The 13,067-nt window shown below is 48.5% G+C and overlaps 1 protein-coding gene across 1 annotated transcript in view; it reads left to right on the top strand.

Moving 5' to 3' along the window:
- TMEM74B (transmembrane protein 74B) overlaps window positions 1-12,861 on the top strand; it is a 37,856-nt gene extending 24,995 nt beyond the window's left edge. Inside the window, exon 2 of the mRNA XM_030213441.1 lies at window positions 12,153-12,861. Coding sequence (XP_030069301.1) covers window positions 12,153-12,861 — 709 coding nt within the window. The remainder of the gene's footprint in view (window positions 1-12,152) is intronic.
- The last annotated feature ends 206 nt before the right edge of the window (window positions 12,862-13,067 follow it).

Below are 13,067 nucleotides of genomic sequence, written 5' to 3'. Positions count from 1 at the left end.
GGATTGGGATGGCAGGGCTCAGGGAGATAGGGGAATTGCTGGAAAGGGATGAATGGAGGGGGCAGGGGACAGAGGAGCATGGATGGGCATGGATTGGGAGGGCAGGGCTCAGGGAGAGAGGGGAATTGCTGGATAGGGATGAATGGAGGGGCAGGTGACAGGAGCATGGGAGGGCAGGGCTCAGGGAGAGAGGGGAATTGCTGGATAGGGATGAATGGAGGGGACAGATGGCCATGGATGGATATGGATTGCAGGGCTCAGGGAGAGAGGGGAATTGCTGGATAGGGATGAATGGAGGGGGCAGGTGACAGAGGAGCATGGATGGGCATGGATTAGGAGGGCAGGGCTCAGGGAGAGAGGGGAATTGCTGGAAAAGGATGAATGGAGGGGGCAGGGGACAGATGGCCATGGATTGGGAGGGCAAGGCTCACACTCTCTCTCTCATATACAATGTCTTTCTGACTCTCACTCTCACACACTCTGTCTCACACTGTATCACATTCACTCTCTATGTGCCACACAGTCACTCACACACTCGCTTGGTCTCATACACTCACTCTCACAGAGGATCTGTGTCTCACACACACTCTCTCTCTCTCGCACACACACACACTCACTCTCACACTGTGTCTCACATACACACTTGCACACACTCTCATTCTCACACACACACTCTCACAAACACACTCACACCCAGACTCTCTCTCTCACACACACACACTCACACTTTCACTCTGACTCTCACACAGTCACTCTCACATACACTCTCCCAAACATACACACTCCGAGGAAAACCTTGCTAGCGCCCGTTTCATTTGTGTCAGAAACGGGACTTTTTTACTAGTGTGAGAATATTATGCCTGCTTACATTTTACTTAGTTGCCAGGTTCATTATTATATTGTGAGTAGAGAATGACACAGGGACAAAGTTTGTCCCCGTCCCCATGGGTTCTGTCTCCATCCCCACCCTGTCCCTGCAGGTTCTGTCCCCGCCCCGTCCCTGTGGGTTCTGTCCTCATCTACAGAATGCTTGAACACATGATTTTATATTTAAATCTTTTTATTCAAGTATAAAAAGGACCAATATGCTGTGCAACTTTTGTGTATAAATTACAAATAGAAAACAAAAATAACAATGAGCAGCTATAATAACCCTCCTTCCCACCACCACCATCTACCCTTCCAACTAGAAAATGACACTGTCCTGATTCTGCTATAGGTGAGCCCTTAGGTTCACCAGGGGTTGAGCCCCCAGCTGCAGGCGGCCAGCAGGACTGCTGGAACCGTGGGGTGACGGCCGGCCTGGCTGGTAGTCAGCAACTCAGTCTCTAAAGGGCAGCTAGCACGGACGGCTAGCACTGAAGAGGGACACAGTCTCTGAAGACAGCTAGCAAGGGCGGCTAGCACTGGAAAGGAACACAGTCTCTGAAGACGGCTAGCAAGGACGGCTAGCACTGAAGATGGACCCAGTCTCTGAAGGTGGCTAGCAAGGACGGCTAGCACTGAAGATGGACCCGGTCTCTGAAGGTGGCTAGCAAGGACGGCTAGCACTGAAGATGGACCCGGTCTCTGAAGGTGGCTAGCAAGGACGGCTAGCACTGAAGATGGACCCGGTCTCTGAAGGTGGCTAGCAAGGACGGCTAGCACTGAAGATGGACCCAGTCTCTGAAGGTGGCTAGCAAGCACGGCTAGCACTGAAGATGGACCCAGTCTCTGAAGGTGGCTAGCAAGGACGGCTAGCACTGAAGATGAACACAGTCTCCGACGAGCAACACTCCGAGATCCACTGTGTCGGCTTCTGACATCTGAAACGGAAGCACTGGACCCTTCCAGTTCCGTTGTTTAAATCTCTCGCCAGTCCGTCCCTTCCCTGGAAGAGGAGCCAATCCCCCCGGCCCTGGCAGGCAAGGAGCGCCTGGATTGGCCAGCCTACCTTGCAGGCGGAGTCTCAACTTCGACGCGCCAATCCGGCGCGAGTAGGCGGAGCTTCCTCGCTGGTCCGCTCCGGGCCAGGGAGACGTCGACGCCGGCGCCGCCATCTTGGCCGGTGTGCTCCCTTCTCCGAGGCCGGCGTTCGCTCCAGCGGGTCGCCGGCCTCGGCCCGACCCACGGCAGCGCTGGCTCCGGCGGCGGCTCGTCTCCGCCGCCCTGGACACCGGCGAGCCCCGCCGACCATCGCTCCCCCCCGTGGGAGCACAGGTAAGGGCCCGGGACGGGACACACAAGGACAAATTTTGTCCCCGTCCCAGTGGGTTCTGTCCCCATCCCTGCCCCATCACCCTGGAATCTGTCACTGTGTCCACCCCGTCCCCGTGGGATCTGTCCCCGTCCCGTCCTTGCAAACTCTGTCCCCGTCCCCATCCCCGCGGTTACTGTGGTTCCCTATCCCCGTGTCATTCTCTAATTGTGAGCCTGGCAGCTAGTGAGCCCCACATGTGAGAGTATCATGCCTGTTTGTCCTTGGATAAAGCAAAGTTACTTACCTGTAGCAGGTATTCTCCAAGGATAGCAGGCATTTATTCTCACATCCCTTCTGCCTCCCCTCGGAGTTGTCTTCTTAGCTCAAGCGTCGGTCAGGAAGGCACCGGTGCATGCGGAGTAGGGTCCATGCGATGCACTATGGCCAGTGTCCACACCGGGCTCCGTGGATGACATCACCCACATAAGAAAATATATGCCTTCCTTCCTTGGAGAACACCTGCTATAAGCAAGTAACTGCTTTCTGCTTATTCCTAGGCAAATCACACTTCATATATATATAATTTCTAAGTAACATAAAAACAAAAATACAATTCATATAAAGCAAAGTTACTAACCTATATTGTGTTCTCCAAGGACAGCAGGACTAGTATTCTCACATGTGGGTGACATCCCTGATGGATCCCCAGTGCAGACGCTACCCAGTGTTCATATCTCTTTAAGAAACCTTTGGTAGGACTGTACCATGCATACACAAGTGCATTCCTGCCAGCCCGAAGTGTGCAGGACCCTCAGTCGGATCAAACAGCATACTAAAAAATGCAACTCTTAGGGGAAGTGGGAGGGTATGTGAGAATACTAGTCTTGCTATCCTTGAAGAACATCTGATACAGGTGAGTAACTGCTTTTTCAAAGAACAAGCAGGACTTAGTTTCTCACATGTGGAATCCCTAGCCAAAAGGCTAACTGAAAACAACAAACCATGGTCAATAGGGTCTTGCAATGGCAAGGCCAAGCAGAGCCAATAACACTAACAAACAAAACAGAGCTATTGTGAAGGTGCAGCCTGGAACAGAAAAGAATAAGCCTAGGAGGGAGGAGTTGGATTGGATTCTAGACACCAAAGTCTGCAGGACTATCTGACCAAACTGGTTGTTGTGTTGGGTATGCTGCTCCAGACAATAGTGAGATGTTAATGTGTAGATTGAAGACCATGTTGCAGCCTTTCAAATCTCTTCAATAGAGACTGATCTTAAGTGGGCTACTGACGCAGCCATGGCTCTGATATTGTGATCTGTGACATGACCAGCCTGGGTATAAGCAAAAGAGATGCAGTCTGCTAGCCAATTGGAAAGAGTGCATTTCCCAATTGCTGCCCCCATCCTGTTTGGGTCACAAGAAACAAAAAGACTGCTCCAGATAGAAGGTCAAGGTTCATTTTCAGTCCAAGGTTTTGGGAAAAATCTTGGCAGGATGATCGACTGATTAAGATGGAACTCCGACCCCACCTTAGATAGAACTTAGGGGGGAGAATTCATCAAGGTGCAGTTAATGATTGCCCTTTACTGCACCTTTATTTCCCACACGATTCAGCAACCTGTTAAAGACCATTGATAGTCCAGGGAGGACCCGGAGGGGAGTGGTCATCTGGGGGTCCGAGGGGAGTCCAGAGGGTCTTCGGCTGGAGTGATGCCCAGTCACTCCTGCCCAGTCTGCCATTTTGCTGAAAATAGTGCCCCTAGCAGTAGTCTTGTGTGACTACCACTAGGGGCACCATTTTTAGCAAGGCGCCGAACTGGGCAGGAGTGACTGGGCCTCGCTCCTTCTCATAGACCATTCTTAACCCCCTGGATGACCCCCTCTAGACCCCTGAACAACCCCTCCTGGATCCCCTCTGGGCTACCAATGATCTTTAACAGGTACCTCCTGGGGGGAGGGGAGAGGACTTGTGTGGGGGTGGGGTTTATATTGGGGGATGCAGGCAGGGCTGGGGAGACCCTCTCCATGCAGCCTGGGAGCATTGCCAATGGTTATTTTACCATTATTTTTGGGCCCTAAAATATCACCGTATTATTTTAGGTCAGGCAACATTAGGGCCTTTTAAATCACGTTAAGGCCCAAATAACGAAACTTAAGGCCCTAATAGTGCTTAATAAATCCCCCCTTAGTGTGCATGTGGAAAACTACTCTGTTATGATAAAACCTTGTGTAAAGTCAATCAGCTACTAGGGCCTGAAGCTCACTGACACTATGAGCTGAAGTGACCACTACCAGAAATTAGATCTTCCAAGTTAAGTACTTCAGATGACAGGAGTCAAGTGGCTCAAAAGGAGACTGATGTTGAGGTCCTATTACACGGTTGGAGGTTTGAGAGGGGACTGTCAACATCAAACCTCTCATGAAGAGAACAACTAAAGGCTGTACAGAGATGGGCCTACTTCTCACATGGTGGTGATAGGCACTGATTGCACAGAGGTGAACTCTTACAGAGTTGGTTTTCAAACCAGACTCAGAGAGGTGCAGGAGGTATCCCAGCAGGTTTTGTGTAGGTAAAGAGAGAGGATCTAGGGCCCTGCCCTCACACCACACGGCAAACTTCATTCATTTAAAATATTAACACTTCTTGGTGGAATCTTTCCTGGAAGCCAGCAAAACCTTGGAGACACCCTCGGGAAGCTGCAGGGATGCAAATTCTAGGCTCTCAACATCCAGGCTGTGAGGGCCAGAGACTGGAGGTTGGGAAGCAGAAAAAAACCCTCGTTCTGCATGATGAGAGTTGGAAAACAGTCCAGTCTCTATGGTTCTTCAGAGGAAAGCTCCAGAAGAAGAGGGAACCATATCTGTCTCAGCCAGTAAGGCATGATCAGGATCATGGTTCCCTTGTCCTGCTTGAGTTTCATCAAAGTCTTCCCTACCAGGGGAGTGGAAGGATACACATATAGAAGACCCACCTTCAGTGAAGGAGGAAAGCATCTGACGCTAGTTTTTCATGCAACCTGAGTTTGGAGCAGTACTGAGGAACTTTGTTGTTGATATGAGTGGTGAAGGGATCTACCGAGGAGGTACCCCACTTGGAAGATGTTACAGGCAATGACCACGTTGAGAGACCACTTGTGTGGTTGCATCACCCTGCTTAGCCAGTCCACCACACTGTTGTCTTTCCCCACTAGGTATGTCATTCTGAACACTATGCTATCGGCAGTGGCCCAGTACCATATCTCAAATTCCCCCTGACACAAGGGGTAGGAATCTGTACTCCCCCCCCCCCCCCCACTTGTTCATATAGTACATGGAAAACTGATTGTCCAAATTAGCACAATTTGGTTCAACAGCCAATCTCTGAAAGTCCTTAGAATGTTCCAGATTGCCTGTAGCTCTAGAAGGTTGATCTGAAGCTCAATCCCCTAAGCTGACCAGGTTCCTTGGGTGTGAAGCCCATCTGCATGGACTTCCCAAACCAGAGTGGATACATCTGTGGTCAGTACCTTCTGGTGTGGGGGAATTGGAATGGGAGTCCAAGGGTCAAATTAGACCAAATTATCCACCAGAGAAGTGAACGAGCCAACTCTGGGGTGACCGAGATGACATTCACAAAGTTCCCAGCGGACTGACTCCATTGAGAATCTAGAGTTCATTGGGTGCTCCACAAATGGAGATGTGCCACGGGAGTGACATGCAATGTAGAGGCCATGTGACCCAACAACTTCGACATCTGCCGAGCTGTGACCTGCTGGCTGCTCCAAACCTGAGTAGCGAAGGCAACAAGTGCATTTGCCCATGCCTGAACTGTGTCTAGCAGGGCTCCAATGTACTCCAATCACTGAACCGGAGCTAGATGGGATGGAACTTGGGGTAGTTGATGACAAACCTTATTTGCTCCAACACCCAAATTGTCCTCCGCATGGACTCCTGAGCACCATCCTTTGATGTGCTCTTGACCAACCAATTGTCCAAGCAGGGAAACATGTGAACTCCCAGTCTGCGTAGTGATGCATCAACTTCAGCAAGGAACTTTGTGAATATCCTGGGAGCAGATGCAAGGCCAGATGGCAGGTAATGGTGTTTCTCTACGCAAAATCCCAGATACTTCCAGTGACTTTTGAGTTTCTGAATGTGAGTATAGGCATCCTTTAAGTCCAGAGGGCATAGCCAATCATTTTTTTTTGAAACATGGGGAGAAGGATACCCAGGGAAGCCATCCTGAACTTCTCTTTGACAACATATTTGTTCAAGGCCCTTAAGTCTAGGGTAGTATGGAATCCCCCCCATTTTCTTGGGCTCCAGGAAGTACCTGGAATAGAATCCCTTCCCTTTTTCCCCTTGTGGGACAGGTTTGACCACATGGGCCTTGAGAAGGGAAGAGAGTTCCTCTGCAAGCACTTTCCAGTGCTGAGAGTTGAGATATGAAGCTCTTGGTAGGCAATTTGGAGGTCTTTGTTGCCAATTGAGAGTGTAGCCCACTTGGACAATTTGGAGTATCTACTAGTCTGAGGTTACAAGGGGCCACCTTTCTTGGAAAGGTTCAGCTTCCCTCTCACCAGCAGGTCATCTGGGACAGCTACTTTTATGGTGGCTATGCTCCTGTGGAACCAGTCAAAAGCTCACCCCCCTGCTTAGACTGAGGAGCTGGCTGAGCCTTCTGGGTATGCTGCTGCTGTGGGTGGGGGTGAGCAGGCTGAGACTGTTGCTGAGGACGAGAAGCAGAAGTGTACCTACACTTTTGAGAGTAGTAGGAAGATCTCTGGTTCCTGCCAGAGAACCTCCGAGATGCAGAAGGGGCAGGCCAGAAGAGGGATTTGACGGTGTTGGACCTCTTCTCAATGAGGTTTGCCACTTCCTTCACCTTGTTCCCAAAAAGGTTGTCCCTTCGGCAAAGATCATCCGCTAGGCTTTTACCATTGGTTCCAGGTCTAAAACATGCAATCATGAGTGTCTGTGCATTCTGACATCCAAGTTGGAGAGCCTAGATGCCACATCAAATGAATCAAAAGTGCTCCTAGCCAAGTGTTTTCTGCACTCCTTCTGCTTGTTGGCTATCTAGCAAATTCGAGCATACCACCCACCAAGGACTTAAAGTATAAGCTTGTGTAGAGCTGGTAAGATTGGATGCAGGAGATGAACATTGAGGCCTGAAAAAACTTCCTCCCAAATTAATCCAGAGTGCAAGAATCCTTGCCTTAGGGAGCTGAGGCATGGCCCTTCAAACTTCTGGCTCACTTGAGAGTGGATTTGACTACCATGGAGTGGTGGGGCAACTGGGATTTCTCGAATCTAAGAGCTTTCTGGATATAGAGTCCACCTTCTTAGGGTAACCTGCACAGAGAGAGTGGACGCCCAATTCCTCATCTGTGCATCCCTGAGAACCTCATTAATGAGCACTGTCACTGCCTCAGGTGGAGAATCATAGCCTAGGATTGTCATTAGCTATGCCCTGGGCGTGTCTTCTATCTCCAATTGGAATGGCCTCTGCCATCTCCCATTAAATTCCTACAAAGGAGAGGTCCTCAGGTAGGGACCTTTGTGATAGGGAGTGGCCTGGAGGAAGGCCCAGAGACCTCTCCTCTGAGAAGTCATCAGGCTCCCCCTCAGACACCCAGGAAAGGTCCAACTCTGACATCATGAGACATCTGAGTCTGCACCTGCCTTGGCTGACTTTCAGGCCCAGACCCTGGGTGAAAGTGCTGAGGCACAGAACCCATCCATGTCTCAGAGACAGTTTCGTTCCCTGATGGGCTGGAGATAGTCACTGTATCAGACAGCACTGGGATCAGCAACTATCAACTAATAGACAGAGCATGGGCCTTCAGGGTGGTCTGGACTGTGTCCAGAAGAGGTGTAAGAGCCCTTGATGCCTCAGCAATATGCTGTCATAGGATGCACCCCAGCTCCTCCTGGAGCATGGCCTGGAGCCATTTCTTGAGGGCAGGCATCGGGAATGGTGAGGGCAGTGCCGGAGTGAGGACAGCCTGCAAGGTTTTCTGTCAAATCGAGAGCAGGGTCCCGATTTCAGGGAGACTGGCACATCAGCACCACCACCATGGAGGGGGAGCAGTCCTCATAGTACCGATGTTTCTCAGGTGCTGGTGAAACTGACACCCCAGAGCCCCTGGCACCATGTATCAAAGGGGACTAATGCCAATGCTTCTTTCCGTATGCTCAGTGCCTGGCACTGGGATCCCTCGGTGCTGAAGAGGATGCAGAATCCAGGTGCCTCCTCAATGTTGGCTCCAAGGATGCTTGACCTGTAGTGCTGCTACCAGTACTCGATGTTGAGGCAGGTGGAGACTTCCTCAATGCTGATGTGCCACCAGTGTCTGATGCCAATCTGAAGGCCATGAGGATCGATGCTCTCAATGTCAATGTAGAGAAATCAGATTTCTAGGTGCCAAAAAGTCATTCACTCACCACCACTCTGGATTTCTCTTCTGCATTTGAGCACAAAGAGGACAGTTTAGAGAGTCATGATCATGGCCCAAGCACTTCAAGTACATATCATGTGGGTTGGTCACAGAATTGGTCATGTGGAGTGGAGGAGTGGTCTAGTGGTTAGAGCACCGGTCTTGCAATCCAGAGGTGGCTGGTTCAAATCTCACTGCTGCTCCTTGTGATCTTAGGCAAGTCACTTAACCCTCCATTGCCTCAGGTACAAACTTAGATTGTGAGCCCTCCTGGGACAGAGAAATATCCAGTGTACCTGAATGTAACTCACCTTGAGCTAATATTGAAAAAGGTGTGAGCAAAATAATAAAAAAAAATATGGTCTGAATGCATCAGGAACACTTCTTAAATGCACTGGAAGGTTTTGGGGGAAGAAGATAGCTGCAGAAAAACAAACAGCTAAAAAAAATAAAATAAAAAGAAACCTGGCCAGGAGCCCAGGCCCATAATGGACAGGGGCCACAGAAAAAGAAAGATAAAGGAAAAAAAAAATCCAACAAGAACTAAGGAAGGGGAAGGGAAGGAAGAAAAGTACTTGCATAGAATATGTAAACCACTAACATTCCATAAACAATAAATGTTGTCTGGTGTTTCCTTATGAATTAACATAGGGTTCCTTTAACTAAGCTGCGTTTAGGTGCTAATGCATGCCTAATATAGCAAAAATGGAGTACTCTGGGATGTGCTCAGGCATCCTGTGGTAACTTTGCAATCTGCATGTGCTTATTGTGTGCTAAATTTTATTTTTATGTGAGAGAGCATGTCAGGGGCAGAGAGTGGGTTTTCCTGTGCTAACCAGTTAGTGCTTCCATGTTACCATGTGCTAATTGGTTAGTGAACAGCTAATACTGAAGCCCATGCATCTTTCCTCTGCTGCACCACTGTGGAAACAGGAAGTTATGTCAAAAGAGGGGCTGGGGCGTGGCAGAAGGAAGACACAGAGGCACTGATGCAGGTAGTGTTAGATGAAATGCTGTCTGTGTTTGGGAGGGGGAAATTACCTTTAAAGGTAGGAGAAGGTGACCTGAGACAGAAAGAGGAAGGGGGTTGCCAGCTCTTCTTTTTCCCTGCAAATGCAATGCCGTCAGGTAAACTCTGGGCCAACTTAACCTATAGGGCCAGTGACATCACAGGCTCAGGCGTTTTGGGCCAGAGTCTCACCTGGTCCATAGGTAAAAGCAGCCCTGAATTTAACCCTGCCAAGGTTAAAAATGCAAGATAATTTTTAAAATTTCACTCTTGTCACCACTGGCAACCAGTGTAAAACCACAAAAAAAGGTTGTGATTCTGTCCTATTGGCTACTGGAGAAAGGGTTTCTGCAATGGATTTTACAAAGGCATTGCTTCCTCGTTTTTACTGCTGGCTGAATCTGTTACTATATAGTATACACCATAGCATCCCCTTATCTTTTTTTGTGACCCGGCCATCATCAGACACGATCACCCCACAATTCCTTTCCTTCTTGGTACATAGTAGTACCTCTTTTTTTCATCAAGCACTGCTATCATGTTTTGTTGTGTGTCTTTTCAGTTATTTTCAAAAATCTGTCCGGCCTCTTTTCGGTTCTCCATATACTGGTGATGCTGCTCCTAGTTGTGGTGTAGGCAGGTAATCACTAGAAAAGTCTGTAGGTGGCGCTACAATCCAATAAATGTAAGCCAGTGGTGGTTCTCAACCCAGTCCTCTCGATTCACCCAGCCAGTCAGGTTTCAAGATACCTACAATGAACATGCATGAGATAGATTTGCATACAATGATGGCAGTGCATACAAATTTATCTCATGCATATTCATTGTGGATAGCCAGAAAGCCTAAATACTACTACTACTAATGGCTGGGTGTATCCTGTAGGACTGAGTTGAGAGTCCCTGGTATAAGCCTATAGGCTGGGCTCCTAGGATGAACTGCTACCAGGGCCTCTCCTGCGCTAGCAACTCACGAGTTAAACATCTAAGTTAGAAGCGCTAGTCAGTCGGGAATATCAGATAAGTCTGGGGTAGATTCATTATGGGCAGCTGTGGCTCCTGGGAAGAGCACAGGAAAAGGACAGCTGCGATTAAAAAGGGCTTTCCGCTGCAGCGTGAGCTGCCTGATGCTAAATGAAAAGGCGTGGAATTACAGAAGCAGGTTCCACGGACTCCATGTCTATTTGCTTTCTTAATCTGAAAAGCCTTCTTTTCATTGTTTTCTGTTTTGATCTTATCCATTTTCACTGACTGCGATCTAGTTTCTTGTGCTGATCCCTGATGTGCCTATGGCTCAAGATTTAGCTTACAGTCTTTCTAAATTGCTGCCAGCTTCTTCTCCCGCTGCATCCCTCTCCAGTACTGCGGAGACTGCAGATGCACTCCCAGGTATGTATCTTCCTAGTCCTCCTCATCCCCCTTGGACTCTCTTTTGTAGGCTTTTTTCCCCCCTCAATCGGTCACTACAACTGACCTAAAAGCACGACAATTTTTGTTCTTTTCGGTTCATGTTTATTTTTTGATGGAAGCAGTTCATGATGTATTTAATCTGCAAGAGCAATACTGGTAGAACCTGTTCGCTCAAACTAGATGGTAATGTTGAATCCTTTTCCACGCTAAAACGGCATATTCCACACTGAGATTTAAAAGGAGACAGTTCAGCAAGGGCAGATTGCCAGTCTCCTCCAAGAGATGGCATTGGAGAAGGAGGAGGAGGAGGGCTAGTAACTTCTGCACTTGACATTGTTCATTACTTCGAGTCTGGGTGTGGGTTCCAGCAGGTAGAGGTGAGGAATGACGCTTTGTTGATAGATTCAGGGCAGCGGGTATCATGTATATATGTGTGGATGGTAATGTATGAGGTAATGGCGGGGGGGGGGGGGGGGGTAATTGCTTGACAATTCCCTACAACAAACGCCCCTGAAAGGACAGCTTCTCGTAAGCCTCCTGAAATCTGGCCTAGTATCGAGCAGAAGGTCACTAGGACTGGACAAAAGCATTTGACGTGCTATACTTGGCAAGGCCTAGCAATGAATTACCAGGCACTGTTCATCCTGCTCTTCTGCACCGAGATCTTACAACCCTCTTCCAGGAGCTGTTTTGTATGCACGCCCAAAATGGCAGGTAGCTGCAAATCATTTTCTGTAGTTCTCAGAGGAAAACATCGTAGTGCATAGTGTGTACTGCCCATTAAAACAACCACCCTCCATTTCCTAGGGGGAGGGGGCGTGAATGGGATGAATTTGTAGTATCAGTTAATTATAATTCTGGAATGAGCATTTTTGTCTGCACTTTAGTCTAAAAAAACTGTTGTTAGTAAAATAGCTTAATACAAGCTATTTAAAATATTGTAGCAGCTTTTAAAATATTGTATCGAAAGGGATACACGTTTTTAGAAGTAGGAAACATACTGACCGTTTTGCCTTTCCAGGCAAATTTCTTATCAGATGTATGTATATATGTAGAAACCAACCCCTGTTTATTCCTTGGTGGTTAGGAAAGACAGCACATTAGATGAGGTTTCTCATAGTGCTCTTGTCTTTCTGCAGCTACCCCGTTACCGACGATGAGCAAGAGAGCTGCCAACCAATGGCGTCTTCATATGCTTTGCAGCTAGGACAGCTCAGAAATGCATCCTGTGCAGCACCAGAGAATGAGGACAGCTCCTCAGCACCTTGTGTTGGGATAGAGAACGTCTCTTTCCAAGAGGAAGAGCAGGAGACTAGCTTCACGGCCTCCCAGGACACTGTACCTAGCCAACCGGTAGATGCCGAAAGCAGGACCCGGAGGGAAGACTTTTCTCCGAGGTCAGAGAACGGCTGCGGGACAGAGTCCAGTAACCATTCTGTGGACTATGGTTTCATAGCGGCTTTGATCTTGCTAGTGAGCGGCATCTTGTTAGTGGTGATCGCGTACACCATTCCCAGGGAAGCGAGAGGCATCAACCTGGACATGCTGACGGCCAGGGAGATGGAAAAACTTGAGATGTATTATGCTCGCCTGGGCTCCCATTTGGATAGATGCATCATTGCAGGGTTAGGCTTGCTGACGCTGGGAGGTATGCTGCTCTCCCTGCTGCTCATGGTGTCCATATGTAAAGGTGAGCTGTACAGGAGGAGGACTTTCATGGTTTCTAGAGGACGAAGGAAAACATACGGCTCAACAAATCTGAAAATGAGACAGATGAACGGAGGAGGGCAGGCCTTAGTAGAAAGTGAAGTTATCCAGATGGTAGACACTGCCACACACAGCAGCTAGCAGTTTTCGATACAGGGCTTGAGATATGTCATGTTTATATTTAATAAAACAGCGGTTGGTTGGTTGTTTTTTTTCTATTACTTACAAATCATAGATAGTTTTCTGGAGGTAGGAACACACAAGCCAGAGATCTTATTATTAAGCAGACCAAAGTACGGTCCACTTCTGTGCAAGTACGGTTGTCTTCTATAGATGACCAGAATCCA

This window comes from Microcaecilia unicolor, chromosome 8 (genome assembly GCF_901765095.1).
Source record: "Microcaecilia unicolor chromosome 8, aMicUni1.1, whole genome shotgun sequence".
NCBI classification, from domain to species: Eukaryota; Metazoa; Chordata; class Amphibia; order Gymnophiona; family Siphonopidae; genus Microcaecilia; species Microcaecilia unicolor.
This window is presented reverse-complemented; position numbering and strand designations above follow the sequence as displayed.